At 35.0% G+C, this 26,048-nt stretch overlaps 2 protein-coding genes across 6 annotated transcripts in view; both read left to right on the top strand.

Annotated features, from left to right (window-relative positions):
* LOC141504031 (uncharacterized) overlaps positions 1-26,048 on the top strand; it is an 89,168-nt gene that overhangs the window by 26,303 nt on the left and 36,817 nt on the right. Inside the window, 2 exon segments of the mRNA XM_074208868.1 lie at positions 2,338-2,354; positions 3,310-3,448. Coding sequence (XP_074064969.1) covers positions 2,338-2,354; positions 3,310-3,448 — 156 coding nt within the window.
* LOC141504034 (uncharacterized) lies at positions 728-22,695 on the top strand. 5 transcript variants are annotated; one of them, XM_074208887.1, is made up of 13 exons: positions 728-3,448; positions 4,278-4,327; positions 6,514-7,305; positions 8,169-8,203; positions 9,660-9,798; positions 10,619-10,668; positions 12,196-12,325; positions 13,211-13,260; positions 15,708-15,813; positions 16,665-16,702; positions 17,831-17,969; positions 18,812-18,861; positions 21,566-22,695. In XM_074208887.1, the coding sequence occupies exons 4-13, from the start codon at positions 8,201-8,203 to the stop codon at positions 21,617-21,619; spliced, it is 759 nt and encodes a 252-aa protein (XP_074064988.1). In that variant the 5' UTR covers positions 728-3,448; positions 4,278-4,327; positions 6,514-7,305; positions 8,169-8,200; the 3' UTR covers positions 21,620-22,695. The 5 variants fall into 5 exon arrangements, with proteins under 5 accessions (XP_074064988.1, XP_074064984.1, XP_074064983.1 ...); XM_074208883.1 differs by having other exon boundaries at positions 6,514-6,643; positions 7,166-8,203; positions 21,566-22,694; XM_074208882.1 differs by having other exon boundaries at positions 7,166-8,203; positions 21,566-22,694.

The following is a 26,048-nucleotide window of genomic DNA, read 5'->3' as shown; positions in this document are numbered from 1 at the left end:
CTCCATATTTATGAGGAGTTGGTATCCCTCAAGTTGAAGAATAAGCTTACCTAATTCCATTTCTGTAAAATACCGTCAAAAACTGTAAACATTTTGACTTAGTTTTTCAATTGATATTTTACTTTTTTACCCCAATTTCCTGGTATAAAAGTTTTTCAGCCTTCATCCACAAATATATGCTTATTTTCACATGACATAATTTCCCTCCAACCTTCCATTCCATCACCTTCTTTCAATCATGAAGTCAGGTGTGTATTATACATATCTCTATATTTAATCTTAAAGGTATATATTTAATGTGTTTTTCACCTATGGAGGATGTGAAATATAACCATTTTTGTTTCTGCACCATTTCCCAAATGTTAAGTGTGCATTAACAAAACCAATAGCTTTATATACATATATATGTATATGTATGTATAACTTTGCTTAAAATTTCCACTTTACCCCTCACATTCATAATAGGAACCTTGTTTGTCCATAATATCTAAATCCAATTCAAACATTGCTTTCTTAATCTCTTTTTGCCTCCTGGAATTTGAGGGGAGGGGGCAATTATTTTTGCTAGAGCTGTTATGAATCAGGTTATTTGTAGTTTTCCTCTTCTCAGTAGCCATGTCTCCAGTTAATAATATGACTCCTTTTCCATGTTTAATTTCTATGATATCAGCAGTTGTATTAGAAGAAGGAGAAGATTATCAATGAGATCAGGATTCAAAGGTATTTTCTATTGTTATTTTGAAATTTTAAATGGATTGCTGCTGTCAAAATTACTTTTCTGATTTATTTATTTCCTACTCAATGTGATTGCCAAAGTTGCATTAGAATGACCATTTTAGAGCTGGAATGCCCCTAAAAGTATTAAGCTATGGGATCAGCCTGGGAACTAATGAGATTATTTTATGTGGGATTCTTAGGGAATTTCTGCATGATATTTGCAGGAGAGCTCAGATAAATAGAAAGGGAAATGACAAAGTAAATTGGTAAATATGAAAAGACTTCATTAAAGAGCTTTAGTTTAGGTTGAAAGTTTGATTGGCCAATAGGAGGGAGAAAATCCCTCCAGGAGAGAAGATAGGCTGAAGGAAGTAAGGGTACTCAAAAGGAATGTAAAGAAGTAAGGGTTAGCTTTTAATATACAGCTCATAACTAGAAGCATCAAGTGTTTTCTGTGATTAAGATGTTGATTGAGACTTGGAATGGTAGGTTTAGGATTGAGGATTTGATATGCATCAAGGATGCATTGTCAATTCTTATACATAGAATAAGATTTTGAAATGTTGTATTTTAGGATAACTTTTAGTCCTCGGTGTAGAAGCTTAACTGCAGTAGGTCTGAAATGATTGCAGATGTGTCAGCTATTTAACATGGTGTCTAGAGCACCAACTCTGTAGTCAGGACTGCCTGACTTCAAATCAGACCTCAGATACTTAATAATTGCTTAAGTGTATGACCTTGGGTATGTCACTTATCCCCATTGCCTCCTCCCCAGCAAATAAAGGGGAATAATTCATGATTGTAGAAATAAGAAAGATTTCATGACAGCTTGTTTCTTTAGGTTGATTTAATTTATTTATTTTAGTCTTGTTTCAAGGCAGTGGGGCTAAAGAATTTATCCATGACCATAGAGCTTAGTAATTACCAAGGGTGTGAGAATGCTTTTGACCTTAGGATCTCCTGATTTCAGGTCCCTTGCTCTCTCCACTAGGCCACCTAGGTGCCCATATTTTGCGTATTTTACTGAAACTTTATGCTGTCCTTTGGGATAACTTCACTACATCGAATGAAGGAGACAGGTGATTGAATTTTTAAGCCTGAGGATTTCGAAATGCAGAATGGAGAAATTGTTCTTTATTCTATGATGGCAGTCTAAGGTTACTTTTTAAATATGGTCCTTTTCAAGAAATTTTTAAATTGAGCTATTTCTTAGATTGGCACAATTTTTTGTAAAGTCAAAGGTTTTTCCAGGTCTGATGCCAAATGGAGGATCACAAATTCTGGTGACATGAAAATTTCTCTTGTAGCTGATATAGGCAAGTTATGGAATTTACTCACATCTTAAAGTGGCAAGTAATGAAAGGTAGATGCATGAAGTATGCAGAGAACAAAGGGACATCAGTATGGTTATTGTCAATTTTATAGGACATTTATAGTAGATTAAAAGCTTGTACTAGATTAAAAATCATGAACCTCTGGGTGTTTGGAGACCTAAATATATATTAAAGGTACCAAGCATGAAGAAGAACAGAAATAATTCCCCCATGGAGGAGAACTGTAGAGAAGGTGGTAATTGTATGAAAAACTCAACTCTCAGCAATGTTTTTTTTTCCTGTACAGGTGATGTGGGCATCATTGTAAGTTTTCCAGATGGTCAAGTTCTGTCTTTTTCTCGAGAATTTGCACATTTATGTGTCTGTGATTGTACAAATTGGTATGCCATAATACATACCAGTATTTAAGAATAAATTTCTATGTGCACTCCCAAACACATACACACACACACATATACATTTACATTTACATTTTAATGAAAGTAAGAAACATAGATCAACATAACACTGAAATATTTTGGTGTTGAACAATTTCAGCCGTGTCTGATACTTTGTAGCAGCATTCAGGTTGTTCTTGACCCTGGGACCAAAAGACCATTGTCATATCTTTGTCTCGCTCATTTTATGCCTAAGGAATCTGGCAAACAAAGTTCAGTTACTTGCCCAGGGTCACATAGCTGGTAAGTGTCTGAGATTGGAAGTCTGGTGGGTTCCAAATGATGCATCTAAGTCAGACATGATGTTTTGAAGCATCATTGTAAATTCATGATTATGTAGAGTGCCATGGCTGATGCCCTGGATTTCTAGGTCTTGGAGAAGTCAAGTGATATTCCAACACTGTTCTGTCAGAAGCAAGATGAGGAGATGACTACTGGTCTAACTCTTCAAATGGAGGTTTTGAAGTTCCTGACTCTCTCCTCCAATCAGGGTTTCTTACCTTCCCTATAAGATTATTACTTGATGTTATGATTGTGTAGTCCATCAGTTTTCTCAGTTCTTGCTATTTTAATGTTTGTCTTGTTGTTGTTATAATATTTTTCAGTCTATATTATGAAAACTAATACTTTTTTTTCCTATACATCAAACCTCTCAGATTAAGTGAAGGGAAAAATTGAAAGTTTTCCATGATTTTGTTCTTAGATGTAAGAACATCTGACAATTTAAGTACTTTAGATGCTGTTGCATTATTTATATTAGTTATTATAGATAAGTCAAAATTTTTAGACGACAATTTGCGATTCTCATCTATGATTTTTAGGACAAATCATTCAAAAAAGTAAAAGGAAATGCATTAATCAATAATGGACCTAGAGAAGTCACACCAAGTGGTGCAACTCCAAGTATTTCTACTAGACCTCATTCTCATCATCCATTTGAACCAGGTGTTACTGTGCAGGGTAAGTTAGTACAGGGCCATGATTCATGATGTCATCATTGATCATTGTTCCAGTGGGTAAATTTCTATCAATTAACATTGACTCTTGTGTTAGAGTTTCTAGTCTTATCGAGCACCTTGGGATAGCAGTTCATTGTCTTAAACATCCAAAACATTGAAAATGGTACTTGCTGATTGCTAAACTGCCCCCATCATCTATGATGATGTGGTATCCCTCAAGTTGAAGAATATGCTTACTGAATTCTCTTTTGGTAAAATGACACTAAAATTATAAATATTTTAACTTACTTTTTCAAATGATATTTTATTTTTTCCCAGTTTGCTAATATGAAAGTTTATCAGCCTACATTCAGAGATAAATACATATTTTTATGCTACAGAATTTCCGTCCAACCTTCCTTCCCATCACATTCATCCAGTCATGAAAAGTCAAGTGTTTAATATTTAATGTTAAACCGTTATATTAATAATGTTTAATTCTAAACCCTTATGTTTTATGTTAAACCCATATATTTAATGATTGGTCCTAAGAAGTTTGTTGAATATAAACATTTTTTCTTCTCCACTTCTACCAGTACATTAATTGTGCACTAGCAAAACCAATTGCCTCTTAGCCCCTATGATTCATAATAGGAACCTTCTTGGTTAATAGTTCCAAAATGCAAACGTTACTCTCTTAATCTCTATTTTTTCTCCTGGATTTTTTTTGGGGGGGGATATTTTTGCTGGAGACAGTATCAATCAGCATATTTAATGCAATTTTCTTCTTCTCAGTATCCACGCTTCCAGTTAATAATATGAACCTTTGTTTATATTAATTTTCATGTCAGCATTTGGATTGGATGGAGGAGAAGACTATCAATCAAATCGGGAAGCAATGGTATTTTCTACTGTTATTTTGAAATTTTGAAATGGATTGCTGTTTTCAAAATTACATTTCTGAGTCTTTCATTCATTCATTCATTCATTTATTCATTCATTTATTTACTACTCAAGGTGATTGACAAAGTTGAATTAGAACGAAAATTTTAGAGCTGGACGGGACCGGAAAATAATAAGCTATGGGATAGGCCTGGGAACCCATAAGATTATTTTATGGCCAATTTTTAGGGAATTCCTGCATGCTGTTTACAGGAGAGCTCAGACGAGTACCAAGGGAAATAACAAAGTAAACCCTGATAAAGAAAAGACTTCATTGAAGAGCATTAAGTTGGGCTGAAAGTTTGGTTGGCAAAAAGGAGGCAGATGATTCTTCCAGGAGAGAGGATAGGTTGAGAGAAATAAGGGCACTCAAAAGAAATGAAAAGATTGAAGGTAAAGATTATTACCTTCAAATTAGAAAAGCAAAAAAAAATTATCTTATTATGTCATTTTGCTATTTAATACTTTTTTTTCTTCCTTAAGTATATGATTCCTCTGTCATCACATTCAGCTGAGATCAAAGTATAAATGATATAAAGACTAATAGAATGTTTCATGTACAGGTGGGGGAAAGGAAGCAGGAATGGGTGGGAATTGTAAAACTCAAATAAAATCTTTCTAAAAAGGAAAGAGTTATGGTAAGCTTTTAGTATAGGGCTTATAATAAGCATCAAGGCTTTTTAATAATTAAATTATTCGTTGAAACTTTGAATTATAGCTTAAGGATAGAGGATTTGATATGCATCAAGGATGCTTTGTCATTTCTTATGCATAGAATAATATTTTGAAATGTTGTGATTTAGGGTATCTTTTAGTCATCAGTTTAGAAGCTTAACAGAAGCAGGTCTGATTTGAAAAAATAAGTTTTGTGGATGGGTCAGCTAGGTAATGGTGTCTAGAGCACCAACTCCGTCCTCAGGACTACCTGACTTCAATTCTGAATCTAAGAACCCTGATAACTCTTGCTTAGCTGTGGAACCTTGGGCAAGTCACCTAACCCATTGCCTGCTCCCCAACAAAGAAAGAGGAAGAATTCATGACTGGGAAAGTAAGAAAGATTTAATGACAGCTTATTCCTAAAGTTTGATTTAATGTCTTTATTTTTGGCTTGTTCAAAGGGGCTAAGGAATTTGTCCATTAACCTAGAGCTTGGTAATTATCAAGCATATGAGAAGGGATTTGATCTCAGATCCGAATTATTCCAAGACCGTTATTTAATGCAACATTAAGTTGTCCTTTGGGATACCTTCACTACATTGAATGAAGGAGACAGGTGATGGACGTTTTAAGACTGAGGATTTGGAAATGTGGAATTGAGAAATTGTTGTTTCTTATATGGATGGCAGCCTAAGGTTACATTTTAATAAGATACTTTTCAGGAAAAGTTTAAATTGAGCTGTCTCATAGATTGCCTATGATTTATTTTGCCATGTCAGAGGGTTTTCCAGGTCTATTGTCAAATACAGGATCAGAAATCACAGTGACATGGGAATTTCTCTCATAGTTGAGACAGGTAAGTGAAGAAATTTACTCAGAACTCTTTGTCGGATATAATCAAAGGTAGAGGCTTTACGTATGCACAGAAGGAAGGTCCAACAGCATGCTTATTGCTCATTTTATGCGACATTTATAGTGGAGTAAAATCTTGTACCAGGTAGGTCATGAACCTCTTCGAGTTTGGAGGCCTGGATGTATAATAAAGGCTTCATGCATGAGAGCAGAAATAATCCCACTGGAGGAGAACTTTAGTGAAGGTGGTAATTGTATTGAATATTCAACTCTCAGCAATGGTTTTTTTCAGTAAAAGTGATGTGAGGCATCATTGGAAGTTTTCCAGATGGTCAAGTTGTATCTTTTTCTCCAGAATTTGTAGATTTGTGTGTCTGTGAATGGACAAATTGGTATAACAAAATACATACAAGTATTTAAGAATATATTTCCATGTCCACTCACATACATACACATTCCCAAACAAATAATATTTTCATTTTTATGAAAGAAAGAATCATAGATCGACATAACACAGAAATATTGTGGTGTTGAACATTTCCAGTTGTGTCTGACACTTTATAGCAACTTTCAGGTTGTTCTTGACCATGCGACTAAAGCCCATTGCCATATTTTTGTCTTGATAATTTCATATAGAAGGGATCTGGCAAACAAAGTTTAGTGGCTTGCCCAGGGTCACATAGCTGTTAAGTGTCTGAGCCTGGAAGTCAGATTGTTTCCAAATGATGCAATGAAGTCTGACATGAGATCTCCTTGAAGTGTCATGGTAAATTCACGAGCCTTCTTCCAGCAGTGGGATCCATGTGAAGTGATTACTGGAATGCCACCATTGATGTCTTGAATTTCTAGGTCTTGGAGAAGAAGTCTGAGATATTCCAAAGCTGTTCTGTTAGAAGAGAGATGAGGAGATGACTGTACTGGTCTACCTCCTCAAATGGAGGTTTAGAGATTTCTGGCTCTTCTCCAATCAGAGGGTTTCTTACCTTCCCTGTTAGATTATTACTTGAGGTTATTAATTGTGTCGTCCATCAATTTTCTAAGTTCATAGTATTTCAATGTTATTCTAGTGACAGTTATAACATATTTCAGTCTATATCATGAAAACTATTATTTTTTCATACGGAGGAATTTTCCCATAAATTTAAAGGTTTGCATGATTTCTTTCATTCTTACATTTAAGGATGTCTGACAGTTGAAGTACTTTAGATACTATTGCATTATTTATATTAGGTGTTAATTAATCAAAATTTTCTGTCATCACGTTTTATTTCTTGTCCTTTAATTTTAGGACAAATCATTAAAAAAAAAAGACAGGAAACACATTAAATAATAATGGACCTAGAGAAGCTACTCAAAGTGATACAACTCCAAGTATTTCTACTGACCCTCATTCTCATCATTCATTTGAGGTTGGTGCTACTGGAAAAGGTAAGCTACTATAAGGCCATGATGATTCACAATGTTATCATTGAATATTATTTCCAGTGGGGCAATTTCTATCAATTAAGATTGGCTTTTCTTTTAGAGTTCAAATCTTATCAAGTACCCTGGGGAAATCAGTTCATTGTCTTACACATCCAAAACATTGGAAATGATACTTGTAATTACTAAACTGCCCCCATCATCTATGATGATGTGGTATCCCACAAGTGGAAGAATATGCTTACTCAATTCTCTTTTTGTAAAATGGCACTAAAATTATAAATATTTAACTTAGTTTTTCAATTTATATTTTATTATTTTTCTGTTTGCTGATATGAATGTTTCTCAGCCTTCATTCAGAGATATATGCATATTTTCATGCTACAGAATTTCCCTCCAACCTTCCTTCCCATCACTTTCCTTCAGTCATGAAAAGTCAAGTGGTCAAGTGTTTAATGTTCATACTTCCATGTTTCATGTTAAACCCATATAGTTAATGTTTTGACCTAAAGAAGTACATTAAATATAAACATATTTTTGCTTCTCCTTTACTAGCAGAACATTAATTGTGCATTAGGAAAACCAATCATTATTTACATACACATATTTCTTTGTGTAAAATTGGCACTTCACCCCTCACATTCATAATAGGAACCTTCCTGGTCCATAATTCCTAAATCCAAAAGTGACTGTTAATCTCTTCTTGTCTCCTGGAATTTTAATGTGGTTGTTTTTTTTTTTTTTGCTGGAGTCATTATTAATCAGTATATTTATACAGTTTTCCTCTTCTCAGTATCCACACCTCCAGTTAATAATATGATCTTTTGTTCTACATTTCATTTCTATGATGTCTGCATTCGGATTGGAAGAAGGAGAAGATCATCAATCAAATTGTGATGCAATGGTATTTTATATTGTTATTTTGAAATTTTCAAATGGATTGGTGCTTTCTAAATTACCTTTTAGATTTATTTATTTACAACTTAAGGTGATTGCCAAAGTTGAATTAGAATGAACATTTTAGAGCTGGAATGGTCCTAAAAATAAGAAGCTATGGGATTAACCTGGGAAACAATGAAATGATTTTACCTGCAATTGTTAGGGAATTCCTGCATGATGTTTACAGGAGAGCTCTGATGAAAACACAGGGAAGTGACAATTGACAAATGACAATGACCAATAAGAAAATACTCCATTAAATGGGTTTAAGTTAGGTGGAAAGTTTGGTTGGCAAAGAGGAGGCAGAAAATCCTTCCCGGAGAGAGGATAGGCTGAAGGAAGTGAATGTAAAGGGAAAAGGAATGTAAAGAATGAGGGTTAGCTTTTAATATAGGGTACATAACAATAACTGTCAAGTCTTTTCAATAATTAAGATATTGATTGAGACTTGGAATGGTAGCTTTAGGTTTGAGGATTCAATATTCATCAAGGATCCATTGCCATTTCTTTTATATAAAATAGTATTTCGAATTGTATTTTAGAATAACTTTTAGTGCTCAGTGGAGAAGATTAACTGCAGCAGGTCTGGACTGATGAAGTGACGATTGCAGATGTGTCAGCTATTTAACACAGTGTCTAGAGCACCAACTCTGTAGTCAGGACTACCTGACTTCAAATCAGACCTCAGACACTTAATAATTGTCATTGTAAATTCATGAGCCTTCCTGCAGCAATAGGATCAATGAATGGAGTGCCATGGCTGATGTCCTGTATTTCTAGGTCTTGGAGAAGAAGTCAGAGATATTCCAACACTGTTCTGTCAGAGTAGAGAAGAGGAGAAGACTGTTCTGGTCTACCTCGTCAGATGGAGGTTGTGAGGTTCATGATTCTCTACTCCAATCAGGGTTTCTTAACTTCCCTGTAAGATCATTACCTGAAGGGAGTGGTTAGTGGGTGCAGGGGATAGAGTACCAGCCCTGGAGTCAGGAGAACCTGAGTTCAAAGCTGGCCTCAGACATTTCATAATTACCTAGCTGTGTGGCCTTGAACAAGCCACTTAAACTTAAATGATTGCCTTACCAAAAAAAAAAAAAAAAAGAAAGAAAAAGTGTCATTACCTGAGGCAAAGAATTATGTTTTGCATCAGTTTTCTCAGTTCCTAGTATTTCAGTGTTTTTCTAGTGAGACTTAGTACATTTATCAATCTTATCATGAAAAGTAATATTTTTTCTTATGGAGGAAATTTTCCTATAAGTCAAATTTCTCAAGTAGAGGGAAAAATTGAAAGGTTTGTATGATTTGGTTCTTAGATCTAAGAACATATGACAATTAAAGTACTTTAGATACTGTTGCATTATTTATATTATAGATTAATCAAAAATTTCAGAGGACACTTTATATTTCTCATCTATTATTTTTAGGAAAAATCATTCAAAAAAAAGAAAAGAAATGCATTAATTAATAATGGACCTAGAGAAGCTACAACAAGTGATGCAATTCCAAGTATTTCTACTGGACCTCATTCTCATAATTCTTTTGAGCTTGCTGCCACTGGACAGGGTAAGTTACTATAAGGCCATGATACACGTTGTCATCATTGAACATTATTCCCAGTGGGGAAATTCCTATCAGTAAAGTTTGGCTCTTGTTTTAGAGTTCAAGTCTTGTCGAATACCCTGGGTAAATCATTGTCTTACACATCTAAAATATTGGAAATGGTGCTTGCAAATTGCTAAACAGCCCCCATCATCTTTGTTGATGTGGTATTGCTCAAGTTGAAGAATATGCTTACCGAATTCCTTTTTTTCTAAAATGACACTAAAAGCTATAAACATTTTAACTTAGTTTTCTTTCGATATTTTTTATTTCCCAATTTACACATATGAAAAATTATCAGCCTTCTTCCACAGATATATACAGGCTTTTGAGCTACAGAATTTCCCTACAACCTTCCATCCTATCACATTCCTTCAGTCATGAACAGTTAAGCGTATAATGTTCAGACCTTTATATTTTGTGTTAAACCTATGTATTTAATCTGCTTGACCTAAGAAGCATTTCTTCTCCTCTTCTACCAAAAATATTAAGCAAGCCTTAGCAAAACCAATTCTTTTTTATATACTCACATTTCTTTGTGTAAAATTGCCACTTGGCACCCCTCACATATATAATGAGAACCTTCCTGTTCCATAATTCCTAAACCCTAAAGATACTTTCTTAATCTCTTCGGATCTCCTGGAATTCTTTTTTTTGGGGAGGGGGGCTAATTTTCCTGGAGATGTTATGAATCAGCATATTTTTACAATCTTCCTCTTGTCAGTAGCCGTGTCTCCAGTTAATAATTTGACCTTTTTTCTGTATTTAATTTCTATGATGTCAGCATTTGGATTGGAAGAAGGAGAAGACTATGAATCACATTGGGCTGCAATGGTATTGTCTTTTGTCATTTTAAAATTTTCTATTGGATTGCTCCTTTCAAAATTACTTTTCTGATAGATTTCCGTACAACTCAAGGTAATTACCAAAGTTGAATTAGAACGAAAATTTTAGAGCTGGAATGGACCTAAAAATCATAAAGCCATGGATTAGACCTGAGAACCAGTGAGATGGCTTTATGGCCGATTGTGAGTGTATTCCTGCATGATGTTTAGAGTAGAGCTCAGATGAACACAAATGAAAATGACAAAGTAAACTCTGGTAAATAGGAAAAGATTTCATTAAAGAGCTTTAGGTCAGGTTCAAAGGTTGATTAGCAAAGAGGAGGCAGCAAATCCTTCCAAGAGAGAAGACAGGCTGAAGGAAGTAAGTATACTCAAAAGGAATGTAAAGAGTGAGGGTTTGCTTTTAACATAGGGCTTATAACAAGAAGCCTCAAGTCTTTTTCATAATTGAGATATTGATTGAGACTTTGAGTGATATCGTTGATAGAGAATTTGCAGTACAAGTGAGGTGGGCGTCATCATCTTTGGATGTTCTCCAAATGGTCAAATTCTGTCTTTTTCTCCAGAATTTGCACATTTGGTGTGTTTGTGAATGTACAAATTAGTATACCAAAATACATACCAATATTTATAAATATGTATGTTTGTACACTCACACACACATGTGCACACACATATATTTACATTTTTATGAAAGTAAGAAACATGGATCGATATGCACAGATATATTTTGCTGTTGAACAGTTTCAATCATGTCTGATAATTTTTAGCAGCATTCAGGTTGTTCTTGACCATGGGATTAACTTCCTTTGCCATATCATTGTGTAGCTAAGGAAAGTTTGGCAAACCAATTTTAGTAGCTAGCCCAGGGTCCCAAGCAGGTAAGTGTCTGAGCCTGGAAGTCAGATGGGTTCTAATGATACATCAGAGTCAGACTTGAGATCTCCATGAAGTGTCATTGTGAATTCATGAGCCTTCCTCCAGCAATGGGATTATTGTGAAATGATTATGTGAAGTTCCATGGCCCTTCACCTGGATTTCTAGGTGTTTGAAAAGAAGACAGAGATATTCCAAAGCTGCTCTGTCAGAATAGAGATGAGGATATGATTGTTCTGGTCCAACTCCACAAATGGAGGTTTTTTTTAGGTTCATGCCTGTGTCCTCCAAAAGAAATTGTTTCTTACCTTCGCTCTTAGACCATAACGTCACATTAAGATTTGAGTAGTTCATCAATTATTCCAGTTCTTAGTATTTTAATGTTTTTCAAGTGAGAATTATAACATTTTTCAGTGTATATCATGAAAACTAATCTTTTTTCTTATGGAGGAAATTTTCCTATAAATCAACTGTCTCAAGTAAGTGATGGGAAAGATAGATAGGTTTACATGATTTCGTTTTTAGATCTAAGATCGTCCGACCATTAAAGTACTTTTGATACCATTGTATCATATCTATTACTTATGCATTAATCAAAGTTTTCCAAGGACACTTTACATTTCTCTTCTGTTACTTTTAGAAAAAAGCATTCAAAAAAATCATAGAAAATGCATTAACTAATAAGGGATCTAGAGAAGTTAAACCAAGTGATACACCTCTAAGTAGTTCTACTGGACTTCAGTCTCCTGACCTTGCTTCTACTGGACTGGGTAGGTTACTATAGCATGATGACTCATGATGTCCTCATTGGACATTATTCCCACTGGGGAAATTTCTATCAATTCTGATTGACACCTGTTTTATCTGGTCTTATCGAATACCCTGGGGAATTCAGTTCATTGTCTTACACATGCAAAACATTGCAAAAGGTACTTGCTAATTGCTAAACTGCCCCCATATCTATGATGATGTGGTATCCCTCAAATTGAAGAATATGCTTACTGAGTTCTCTTTTTGAGAAAATGGCACTAAAAACTATAAGCATTTTAACTTTTTTCAGTTGATATTTTATTTTTTCCCAAGTTCCAGATATCAAAGTTGATCAGCCTTCATCCACACACACACACACACACACACACATATATATATACAAATATATATATATTTACATATATATGTATATATTTATACACATATTTTTGAGCTATATACTTTACCTCCAACCTTCCATCCCATCACATTCCTTCAATCATGAACAGACAGACAAGTGTTTAATGTTCATAACTTTGTTTCATGTTAAACCAATATATTTAATCTGCTGACCTATGAAGTATATTAAATGTAAATTTTTTTGTTTCTCCTCTTTACCCAGAATATTAAGCATGCTTTAGGAAAACCAACTTTTACAAATGTCTTTGTATAAAATTGCCATTTAGCCCCTCACATTCGTAATAGGAACCTTCCTTGTCCATAATTCTTAAATCCAAAAGTTACTCTCATAATCTCTTCTGGTCTCTTGGAATTTTTTTTGGGGGGGTGGTGTTTTTGCTGGTGACATTATGCTTCAGCATATTTGTTCAATTTTCCTCTTGTCATTACTCGTGTCTCCAGTTAATAATGTGGACTTTTTCTGTATTTAATTTTTATGATGTCAGCATTTGGATTGGAAGAAGGAGAAGACTATCAATCACTTTGTGATGCAATGGTATTTTCTATTTTTCTTTTGAAATTTCCTAATGGATTGCTGCTTTCCAAATTTCTGATTGATTTCTTCACCACTCAATGTAATTGCTAAAGTTGAATCTAAATATAATAAGCTATAGGATCAGTCTGGGAGCCAGCGAGATGATTTTTATGGTCAATTGTTAGGGAATTTGTGAATGATGTTTACAGGAGAGCTCTGATGAATACAAAGGGAAATGAGAAAGTAAACTTGTAAATATGAAAAGACTTCATTACAGAGCTTTTGTCTAGGTTGTAACTTTGTTTGGCCAAGATGAGGCATAAAATGCTTCCAGTAGAGAGGATAGTCTGAAGGAAGAAAGGGTATTCAAAATGAACGTAAAAGGTGAGGGTTAGCTTTTTATATAGGGCTTAAGACGAGAAGCATCAAGTCTTTTCAGTAATTAAGAAACTGATTGAGAGTTGGAATGATAAGCTTTAGGATTGGATTTGATATGCATCAAGGATCCATTGTTAATTCTTATACATTAAATTATATTCTGACATGTTGTACTTTAGAATAACTTTTAGTACTCCATGAAGAAGCTTAACTGGAGCAGGTCTGAATTGATGAAATAAGGATTGCAGATGGGTCAGCTATTTAACACAGTGTCTAGAGCACTAACTTTGTAGTCAGGATTACTAAATTTCAAATCAGACTTCAGACACTCAATAATTGCTTAGCTGCATGACCTTGGGCATATCACTTAACCCATTTCCTCCTCCCCAACAAAGAGACAGAACTTGACCATGATTCAAGAAGTACCAAAGATTTAATGACAACTTGTTTTTAGAGTTGATTTAATTTCTTTATTTTTGCTTTGTTCCAAGGCTGTAGGGCTAAGGAATTTGTCCATGATGATAGAGCTTGGTAATTTTCAAAAGTGTGAGAGTGGTTTTGTCCTCAGTTCATCCTGATTCCAGGCCCTTGCTCCCTCCACTATTCCACCTGGGTGCCCATATCTTGCTTATTTTAGTGAAACATTAAGCTGTCCTTTGGGATAACTTCACTACATTGAACCAAGGAGATAGGCGTTTGACTTTTTAAGGATGAGGATTTGGAAATACTGAATGGAGAAATTGTTGTATCTTTTATGATAGCAGTCTAAGGTTCCTTTTTAATATGGTACTTTTCAGGAAATATTTACATTGAGCAATCTCATAGATAACCACAGTGTTTCTTAAAGTCAAAGGATTTTCCCTATTTCTATTGCCAAATGTGGAATCAGAAATCATGGCGACATGGGAATCTCTCTTGTAGTTGAGATAGACAAATGAAGGAATTCACTCACAGGTAAATGCTACAAAGAGGAGCAGAAATAATCTCACTGAGGGGGAACTACAGAGAAGGTGGTAATTGTCTCGAATACTCCACACTCAGCAATGCTTTTTTCAGTACAAGTGCTGTGCGAATCATTGGAATCATTTTCCAGATGGTCAAGTTCTGTCTTTTCCTCCAGAATTTGCACATTTGTGTGTCTTTGTATGTACAAATTAGTATTCCAAAATAAATACCAATATTTAAAAATATGTATTTGTGTAAACACATAAAATACACAGAAGACACACATACATATATATTTATATATAAATATTTACATTTTATGACAGTAAGAATGAAAGATCAACATACCGAAATATTTTGGTGTTGAACAATTTCAGTAGTGTCTGATACTTTGTAGCAACATTCAGATTGCTCTTGACCATGGGACCAAAGCCCATTGCCATGCCTTTGTCTTGCTAATTTTATTCCAAAGAAACTGTGGCAAACCAATTTTCATGGCTTCCTCAGGGTCACGGAGCAAGTATATTTCTGAGTCATGAAGTCAGATGGGTTCCAAATGATGCTACAGTCAGATATGAGATCTTCTTGAAGCATCATTGTAAATTCATGAGCCTTCCACCATCAATGTGATCATTGTGAATTGATTAGGTAAAGTTCCATGGCTGACGTCCTGGATTTCTAGGTCTTGGAGAAGAAGACAGAGATATTCCAAAGCTGTTCTGTCAGAAGTGAGATGAGGAAATGACTATGCTGCTCCTCAAATGGAAGATTTGAGGTTCCTGACTCTCTCCTCCAAATCAGAGGTTTTCTTACCTTCCCTGTTAGTATATTTCTTGATGTTATGAATTGTGTAGTCCATCAGTTTTCTCAGTTCCTAGTATTTCAATGTTTTTCTTGTGATTTTTATAACATTTATCATTCTATACCATGAAAACTAGTATTTTTTTTTTATGGAAGAAAGTTTCCTTTAAATCAAATGTCTCATATAAGTGAAGTGACCAATTGAAAGGTTTCCATGATTTGGTTTTAGAACTAAAAACATCTGACCACTAAAATACTTTAGACACTATTACATTATTTATATTGGTTATAGCTTAATCATAATTTCACAAGTACCCTTTAAATTTCTCATTCATTATTTTTAGGAAAAAGCATTCAAAAAATTGAAAGGAAATGCCTTAATTAATAAGGGACCTGGAGAAGTTACACCAAATGAGGCATCTTCATTTGAGCTTGGAGGTCCTGGACAGGGTAAGTTATTATATGACAATGATTCGCAATGTCCACATTGGACATTATTCCATGTGGTGAAATTTTTTCATTTAAGATTTACACTTGTTTTATAGTTTCTAGTCTTATCGAATACCCTGGAGAAATCAGTTCGTTGTCTTACACATTCAAAACAAAACACTAAAAATTGCTAATTGTGAAAATGCTCTCATCATCTGTGTTGATGTGGTATCCCTCAAGTTCAAAAATATGTTTACAAAATTGTCTTTTTCTAAAATGTCATTAAAAACTATAAACATGTAATGTTTTTCAATTGATATTTTATTTTATCTTAATTTCTTGATATGAAAATTGATCAGCTTTCTTCAACAGATATATGCATATTTTTAAGCTACAGCATTTCCCTCTAACCTTCCATCCCATCACATTCCTCCAGTCATGAACAGTCAAGGGTGTAATGTTCATACCTTCATTTATATTTCATGTTAAACTTTTATATTTATTGTGCTCGACCTAAGAAGCATGTTGAAGAGAAACATTTTTTTTGATTCTCCTCTTCTACCAAAACATTAAGTGTGCATTAGCAAAACCAGTTGTTATTTATATAAACATATTTCTTTGAATAAAATTGCCACTTTGTGCCCCTCACATATATAATATGAACCTGAATGTTCCATGATTCCTAAATCCAAAAGATACTCTCTTAATCTTTTCTGGTCTCCTAGAATTTGTTTGAGGGGCTAATTTTGCTGGAGACATTATGGATCAACATATTTGTACAATTTTACTCTTCTCAGTAACTGCATTTCCAATTAATAATTTGACCTTTTTTTCTGTATTTAATTTCTATGATGTCGTTGCATTTGGATTAGAAGAAAGAGAAGATTACAGATCACATTGGGCTGCAATGGTATTGTCTGTGTGTTTCTCCAGAATTTGCACATTTGTTTGTTTTGAATGTACAAATTAGTATACCAAAATACATACCAATATTTATGAATATGTATGTTTGTATACTCACATACACATGCACACACAAACATCTATATTTACATTTTTATGACAATAAGAAAAATGGATTGACATACACAGAAATATTTTGTTCTTGAACAGTATCAGTCATGTCCGATACTCTGTAGCAGTATTCAGGTTGTTCTTGACCATAGGACTAAATCCCTTCGCCATATCTTTGCCTAGCTAATTTTATCTCCACGGAAACTTTGGGAAACCAATTTTAGTGGGTAGCCTAAGGTCACGTGACAGGTAAGTATATGAGCTGGAAGTCAGATGGCTTCCTAATGATGCATCAAAGTCAGACATGAGATGTCCATGAAGTGTCATTATGAATTGATGAGCCTTCCACCAGCAGTGGGATTAGTGTGAAATGATTAGGTGAAGTTCCAAGACCCTTGTCCTGGATTTCTAGGTCTTTGAAAAGAAGACAGACATTCCAAAGTTGCTCTGTCAGAATAGAGATGAGGTTATGATTGTTCTGGTCCAACTCCACAATCGGAGGATTTTGAGGTTCATGCCTCTGTCCTCCAAACAAAGGGTTTCTTACCTTCCCTCTTAGACCATAACTTCATATTAAGAATTCAGTAGGGGTCAGCTAGGGGGTGTAGTGGATAAAGCAGCGGCCCTGGAGTCAGGAGCATCTGGCTTCAAATCCAGTCTCTGACACTTAATAAGTACCTAGCTATATGGCCTTGGGCAAGCCACTTAACCCTGTTTGCCTTGCAAAAAAAAAGAAAAGAAAAGAACCTAACCTAGTATTTTATTGATTTACTCGTGATAATTATAACATTTTTCAGTCTATATCATGAAAACTAATATTTTTTTCTTATGGAGAGAATTTTCCTACAAATCAACTGTCTCAAATAAGTGAAGGGAAAGATAGAAAGGTTTGCATGATTTCGTTTTTAGATCTAAGATCATCTGACCATTAAAGTACTTTCAATATTGTTACATCGTATCTATTAGTTATGCAGTAATCAAAGTTTTCTGAGCACACTTTATATTTCTCTTCTATTACTTTTAGAAACAAGCATTCAAAATAATCTTAGAAAATGCATTAACTAATAAGGGATCTAGAGAAGTTAAACCAAGTGGTGCACCTCCAAGTATTTCTACTGGACATCATTCTCATCATTCACCTGACCTTGCTTCTACTGGACTGGGCAAGTTACTATAGGGTCATGATTCATGATGTCCTCATTGGACATTATTCCATGTGGGGAAATTTCTTTCATTTCAGATTGGCACTTGTTTTAGATTTTCCAGTCTTATCAAGTACCCGAAGGAAATAAGTTCATTGTCTTACACATTCAAATCATTGGAAATGGTCCTTTGCTAATTGCAAAACTGGCCTCATCCTCTATGGTGATGTGGTAACCCTCAGGTTCAAGAATATGCTTACTGAATTCTCTTTTTCTAAAATATCACTAAAAACATTAAATATTGTAACTTAGTTTTTCAATCGATATTTTATTTTTTCCTAATTTCCCTTTTCAGAAAATGTACCTGATTTCTTCCACAGATAGTAGATTTTTAAACTACACAATTTCCCTCCAAGCTTCCATCCCATCACATTCCTTCATTTATGAACATTCAAATGTGTAATGTTCATACCTTCATTTATATTTCATGTTAAAAGTTTATATTTAATGTGCTTGACCTAAGAAGCATGTTGAAGAGAAACATTTTTTTGATTCTCCTCTTCTACCAAAACATTAAGTGTGTATTAGCAAAACCAATTATTATTTATATACACATATTTCTTTGACAAAAATTTCCACTTTGTGCCCCTCACATATATAATAGGAACCTTCCTGTTCCATAATTCCTAAATCCACAAAATATGCTCTTGATCGCTTCTGGTCTCATGCAATTTGTTTTGGGTATAATTTTGCTGGAGATGTTATGAATCAACATATTTGTACAATTTTCCTCTTCTCTGTAGCTGCATCTCCAATTATTAATTTGACATTTTTTTTTCAATATTTACTTTCTATGTTGTCAGGATTTGGATTGGAAGAAGGGGAAGACTACAAATCACATTGGGCTGCAATGGTATTGCTATTGTTATTTTGAAATTTTCTAATGGATTGCTGCTTTCAAAATTACATTAATGATTGATTTCATTATTACTCAATGTAATTACCAATTTGAATTAGAATGAAAAATTTTAGAGCTCAAAAAACATAAGCCATGGGATCCATTTGGGAACTAATGAGATGATTTTATGGCCGATTGTGAGGATATTCCTGCATGATGTTTACAGGAGAGCTCAGATGAATACAAAGGAAAATGACAAAGTAAACTCTGGTAAATAGGAAAAGACTTCACTAAAGAGTTTTAGGTCAGATTGCAAGTTTGGTTAGCAAAGAGGAGGCAGAAAATCCTTCCAGGAGAGAAGATAGGCTGAAAGAAGTATGTGTACTCAAAAGGAATGTAAAGAGTGAAGGTTAGCTTTTAATATTGGGCTGATTACAAGAAGTATCAAGTCTTTTCCATAATTAAGATACTGATTGAGACTTTGATAGCTTTAGCGTTGAGGATTTGATATACATAAAATAATATTGTGAAATGTTGTATTTTAGGATAACTTTTAGTGCTCAGTGTAGAAGCGTAACTTGAGCAGGTCTGAATTGATGAAATAAGGATTGCAGATGGGTCAGCTATTTAACACAGTATCTAGAGAACCAACTCTGTAGTCAGGACTACCTGACTTCAAATCAGACTTCAGACACTTAATAATTGCTTAGCTGTGTGACCTTGGGCAAATCACTTAACCACATTGCCCCATCCCAACAAGGAAAGAGGTAGAATTTATGACTGGAGAAGCAAGAATGATTTAATGACAGGTTGCTTCTATAGTTTGATTACATTTATTTATCTTTGGCTCGTTCTAAGGCAGTGGGGCTAATGAATTTGTCCATGATGATAGAGCTTGGCAATTATCAAGAGCATGAGAAGGGTTTTATCATTAGGTCCTACTGATTCCAGGCCCTTCCTCTCTCCACTATGCTGCCTCGCTTCCCATATTGTTCTTATTGTAGTCAAACATTAAGCGGTCCTTTGGAATAACTTCCCATCATCAAATGAAGGAGATAGGTGATTGCCTTTTTAAGGCTGAGGATTTGGAAATGTGAAATGGAGAAATTGTTGTTTCTCATGTGATAGCATTCTAAGGCTCCTTTTTAATATAGTACTTTTCATGAAATATTTCAGTTGTTCTGTCTCACAGATTGCCACAATATTTTTCTCCTTATAAGAGAGATTTCTAGGTCTATTGCCAAATGTCGGATCAGAAATCACTGTGACATGGGAATTTCTCTTGTAGTTGAGATAGTCAGATGATGGAATTCACTCACAGCTTGATGCTGGAAGTCACTAAAGGCAGAGGTATGAAGTGTGCAGAGAAGAAATGGACATCGGAATGGTTATTGCTAATTTTATGCAACATTTATAGTAGAGTAAATTCTTGCAGCTGATAGATTGCAAATAGTTAACCTCTGGGAGTTTGGAGGCCTGGGCATATATTAAGGATATCAAGCATGAAGAAGAACAGAAATAATCCCACTGGAGGGGGACTGTAGAGAGGGTAATAATGGTCTCAAATATTCGACGTTCAACAATGGTTTTTTTTCAGTACATGTCATGTAGGCATCATTAGATGTTTTCCAGATGGTCTGTATTTTTCTCCAAAATTTGCACATTTTTGTGTCTGTGTAAGTACAAATTTATATATCAAAATACATACCATTATTTAGTAATATGTACATGTGTACACTCATAAAACACACACAGATACACACATATATTTACATTTTTACAGAATTAAGAAAGAACAACATGCACAGATATTTTGGTGTTGAACAATTTTAGTCACGTCTGATGATTTGGAGCAACATCCAAGTTGTTCTTGACTATTGTCATATCTTTGTCTAGCTAATTTTATACCTCAGGAATCATTGGCAAACCAATTATAGTGGCTTCCCCAGTGTCTTGTAGCAGGTAAGTTTCTGAGACTGGAAGTCACATAGGTTCCAAATGATGCATCAAAGTCAGACATGAGGTCCTCATGAAGCATCATTGTTGATTCATGAGCCTTCCACCAGAAATAGCATTGTGGCTGATGTCTTGGATTTCTAGGTGTTGGAGAAGTTGTCAGTGTAGCAGCTAGGTGGTGCAGTGGTTAGATCATCAGCCCTGCAATAAGCAGTACCTGATTTTAAATCCGGCCACAGACAATAGTTACATAGCTGTGTGACTTTGAATAAGCCACTGAACCCCACTGCCTTGCAAAACAAAAGAAAAGGAAAAAAAAAAGAGAAGTGAGGCATGTTCGAAGGCATATTCTTAAGAATAGAGATGAGGAGATGCCTGTGCTTGTCTGACTCCTCAAATGGAGGTTTTGAGGTTCATGACTCTCCTCCAGTTAGAGGCTTTCTTTCCTTCCCTGTTAGATAGTTACTTGAGGTTAAGAATTGGGTGTGGGCTATCAATTTTCTCAGTTCCTAGTATTTCAGTGTTTAAGTCTATCTGTCTGTATCATGATAAATAATATTTTTTCTTATGGAGGAAAGTTTCCTGTAAATCAAATGACTCGAATCAGTGAAAGTTAAAAATCTAAAGGTCTGCATGATTTGGTTTTAGATCTAAGAACGTCTGAAAGTTAAGGTACTTTTTATATCATTGAATTATTTATATTACTTATAGATCAATCAAACTTTTCAGAAGACACTTTACATTTCTCATCTGCTACTTTTAGAAAAAATCACGCAAAAAAAAGAAAAAAAAATGCATCAATTACCAATGGACCTAGAGAAGTTAAACGAAGTGATGCACCTCCAAGTGTTTCTACTGGACATCATTCTCATCATTCATTTCAGCATGGTGCTACCAGACAACATAAGTTACTATAGGGCCATAATTCATGATGTCATCATTGGGCATTGTTCCCCCGTGGAGAAATTTCTATCAATTCAGATTTCTTCTTATTTAATGGTTATTTCCTTGAAGGTAAAATTAGATTATGTAGATTTGATTAATAAACAGAAAGACAATATCATCTATGACCTTGGCATTGAGACTGGGGAAGGCATAGGGGCCTAAGTTCAGATATGTAGTATATATGATTTTACATAAAGTCTAAAGACCTCTTACAAGTTTAACTTTTTTAGTCCAATGTGAATACTTGCCTGAGCATCAGTTGATTACGATATTAGAAATTAAATCTAATAAGACAAAAACAAAGATGACTAGGTGTTGCAGAGAGTGTGTATGAATTCAATGAAAAGAGCGAGAGAGAAGAAATAATCATGAATAACTTGTAGTTGCTGATTGGCTCTGATAATTGTCTCTGTTAATGGTTATCTCATCTTCCTTATGATTCAAGTCTATATCACAATTCTTTTTGAATATATGGAATAGACCTGCATTTTCATTGGTGTGAGACCACTCCCTTTAGTAATGCTGGTTACCACTTTCTCTGAAACTTAAGGTTTCAGAGAATTGGCTTACTTATGATATGGCAGTGATTTGTTCATCATCATACTCCCAGTATTTAACAGAGGTGAGACTTGAGTTCAGGTTTTCCACATTCCTTGAGCAGTCCTCCTTCCAGGCTTCCTCTCCTATATTCCAGAAGTCCAGTCCTAATTTATGGTGTCCAAGGCAAATATTGCATTAATCTTTTAGGCAACATGAGAAAAAAATCCAACAACAGATTTCTTTAATTTTTTTCAACCTGTTCTCTCTTTAACTTGGTTTGTCAGGTCTTACTTGCTCATGGAAAGATATCTGTTCATGTAGTCTAAGAAATTATTATTAATATCTTGAAGAAATACTTTTCCTTTGTAATAACCTTTAAAAAATAATGCATTTACTTGACCTTTCAAATTGTTTAGTTTGAGCAGATAATTCAGCAAAATCTAACATTATCCTAGGAATTTATCTATTCCATTCTGTCATGTATGTCTTCTTCTTTTTGTCATTTTGTCCACAAATATAAGATGAGGCAATTTGTCACATGTTTTTCTGAAATTCTGGTACTCTGTTATGACAAACAATCCCTTTGTAAGTCAGTCTAGTAACCCTATTGAAATGTGATGATATTCTTGTATGCATTGAGAGTGAATGAGGTCACCAGGAAAACCTCTGAAAACAGATTGATTATCTCTATTCCCACAAAAGTCTCCAACCATTTCTGAGGCTTTGTAAAGTCAATAAAGGATAAAGACTAAGGTAAAGGTTGTTAGATTTAGCAATTATGATAACATTGATAACTTTGCAATAAGTTTTTTTTTCCATTAATCTTAGGTCCAAAGGCAGATGAATGTGTTTGAGAAGTGAAATTAACTAGAAATTAGACAATGAAAATGAGGGGAAATATTGGACAATAATTTGAGAAGATGTCATGATTAAGTGAGGTATAGGTGGAGATCCCATCCTTTTAAAGGATCCAGAAAATAAGACGTTCTTTCTATATTCTGATATTTATCCTTTCCATGAATCATTATCCTTTGCTTATAGTTTTGTCATATTTATTTTTTATTTTTTTAAATTTATTTTTTATTCTCATTTTGTACAAAAGTTTTTTACATTAATAATATTCTTGTTTACAAGTAAACAAAATACCACCCCTCCCCCATGAATACAGATAGACTTGCTTGGGAAAAAAAAGTAAAGGGGAGAGAAAAAATTAAAATAAAAAAATAATAGTAATAATTGTAGGTATGGCCAGGTAGCGCAATGGACGAAGCACCAGCCCTGGAGCCAAGAGCACCGGAGTCCATATCCAGCCTCGTATGAGCTCTGTCATAGGCTGAGCCCAATTTCTGTTTTTCTTGGAGTCTTTAGATGCAGGAGCTTGTGCTTCCTCATCTTCAGACTGAGTATTTTGATCTCTCTTAGGCTCATTTGCAAAATATTTCTCAATAGTCTTCCTTTTGTTTCTTTTCCTGCTCATTTTCCCGTCCTGGGCCTGGTTTGGGGGTGCTGCCTGAGCTTTTGGGACACTCCCACAAGTGTCTCAGTGTGTGAGGCTCTGTCTTCCCTCCTGGTCTGAGAATGACTATAAGCACCTCCCTCTGCCACGGGACCCAGGTTGGGGGGCCCTGCTGTTCCATGGGGGGGCCTAGACTGCTATCAGAATCTGAATGTGGTCAGAGCCCCAGAGTCCTGTTCCAGAGGCAGAGGACAGAGCTCTGCAGTCTCTCTTCACTCCCCTCCCTCAGCTGAATGGGCTCATGCCCTGGGGGCTCCTGCTTACCTGCTCAGCTTGCTTCTGTTTTCTGGATCAGGGCTGGGGAAAGACCATGCTGCTGGCTGTGTGCCCTGAGGGCTGGGTTCCACGTTCTCCCTATGGCAGAGGTCCCCCGCTGTTCACCCACTTTGCTCCCTGTGCTCCTCGGGGTGCAGCTCAGGAGACTCCCCCACTGTTGTGAGATGAGACTCCCAGCGCACTGGTGTTGCCTCCAGGAGGCTGAAGTTCTTTCGCTCTGGCAGGCTGCCTCTCCGATCCCGGGGAGCAGAACCTTTCTACTCCTTTCCAGGTTACCTTTAGTAGGAGAACTGCCTCACTGGGTCCCTTTGTGGGTTCTGTCTCTTGAAAATTTAGTTAGAATCCTTAGCTGATGAATTTTATCAGAGAGCTCCTAAGACTTGATCCCTTCTTGTCGCCATTTTGGCCTCATCTTGATTTTTGATCCTGATTTTCATTTAGAATATTTCTAACTGCCTCCAGTTTAGTCATATTTAAAAGGGTCTATTTAAACTCTGTAAACTGTGTTCATGTTAAATTTGTCACAAATATCGGACAATAATTTGAGAAGATGATTAAGTGAGGTATAGGTGGAGATCCCATCCTTTTAAAGGATCCAGAAAATAAGATGTTCTATTTATATTCTGGTGTTTATCCTTTCCAGGAATCATTATCCTTTACTTACAGTTTTGTCATATTTAAAAGGGTCTATTTAAACTCTGTAAACTGTCTTCATGCTAAATTTGTCACAAATAATGAAAGTTAACATACTGAATCTTCAAGAAGTTTGATTATTCTGGGGAAAAATACTATCTTGCAATCAAATTAAAATACATCACATTTGTGGGAAAATGGTGTTTTAAAAATAAATGGAGGGGCAGCTAGGTAGTGCAGTGGATAAATCACTGGCCTGGAGTCAGGAGTACCTGGGTTCAAATCTGTTCTCAGACAATTAGTAATTACCTAGCTGTGTGGCCTTGGGCAAGCCACTTAACCCCTTTTGCCTTGCAAAAACAAACAAAAACAAATGGCAGCTCTTTCTATTAAAATACAGTCACTGAACAAATCCAAATTGTCTCAAGGCCAAGAAGACATGGTCTCATCTCTGACACATACTGGCTAAAAGACCCTGAGCAAGTCACTTAGGTCCCTAGGCAATTCTCTAAGACTCAAAGTGACAGAGAAGATATTAGAGTTTCTTCACTGAGAGTTCTCTTGAGATAGATCACAGGTTAAACCTCACATGTTCAGGTTCAACTTTCTAATCCTAAATAATTTGAAAAGTCAAGCGTAAGTTATTGTCAAATGGTTATCACAAAAGAAAGCTTTTCTTCAAGGATCTCACTAATAGTTTCTTAGAGTATACATGAACAGTTAATTTTTGATGAGAGAGTAATCCAGGTAAAATAAACTATGCATAAAAAAGTAAAAGTGATAAAGCTAGATTTTAATTTGAGTGAGTGCAGGTAAAGATTAAATATGTCACATGGATTAACACTAATATAATATTTAACGGTTTATAGTTATCTTCCCCAAAATTAAATATAATCAGCAGAATGTAGTTTCCATACCAGGGAATTTAATTTTATTTCTGTCATTATCCAAGATCCATCATTGAAGATAATTATATTAAGGTTTAACTGTTTATCTGGGTTTTTTTTTCAATCGATTTGTTTGACCCGTGGCATATATTTTTTAGAAATTCTGTTAATTATCCTTTCAGCTCAGTCAATATCTCTTCATGTTATCATACTCCATCTATCTCTGAGGTAACTAAATGTTTTATAACACATTTTATATTAACTGCTGGAGTAATATCTATTTGGTTTGTTTGCATAATTTCTTCACATAATCAGAGAAGCTTATAGGGTTCATTAATGATACAGAGCTCCTGTACTTTTATTTTCCTATGGAACATGGTGCCATGAAAGGGGCCGTTTTTTTTCCTATTCTTTCCTGATCAGTGGTTTTACTTGTAAGATTTAAGTTT

Source organism: Macrotis lagotis, unplaced genomic scaffold, assembly GCF_037893015.1.
Source record: "Macrotis lagotis isolate mMagLag1 unplaced genomic scaffold, bilby.v1.9.chrom.fasta BILBYCTG032, whole genome shotgun sequence".
NCBI lineage: Eukaryota > Metazoa > Chordata > Mammalia > Peramelemorphia > Peramelidae > Macrotis > Macrotis lagotis.
The sequence above is the reverse complement of the archived record's forward strand: the minus strand, read 5'-3'. Positions and strand labels throughout refer to the sequence as shown.

Bases quoted from the DNA above. Each gene is read 5' to 3' on its own strand.
- LOC141504034 (XM_074208882.1), top strand. From the start codon at position 8,144: ATGATGTCTGCATTCGGATTGGAAGAAGGAGAAGATCATCAATCAAAT. The intron at 12,326-13,210 runs GTAGGTTACTAT...TTATGATGTCAG, and splicing joins CCTTGCTTCTACTGGACTGG to CATTTGGATTGGAAGAAGGA. The intron at 17,970-18,811 runs GCAAGTTACTAT...CTATGTTGTCAG, and splicing joins CCTTGCTTCTACTGGACTGG to GATTTGGATTGGAAGAAGGG.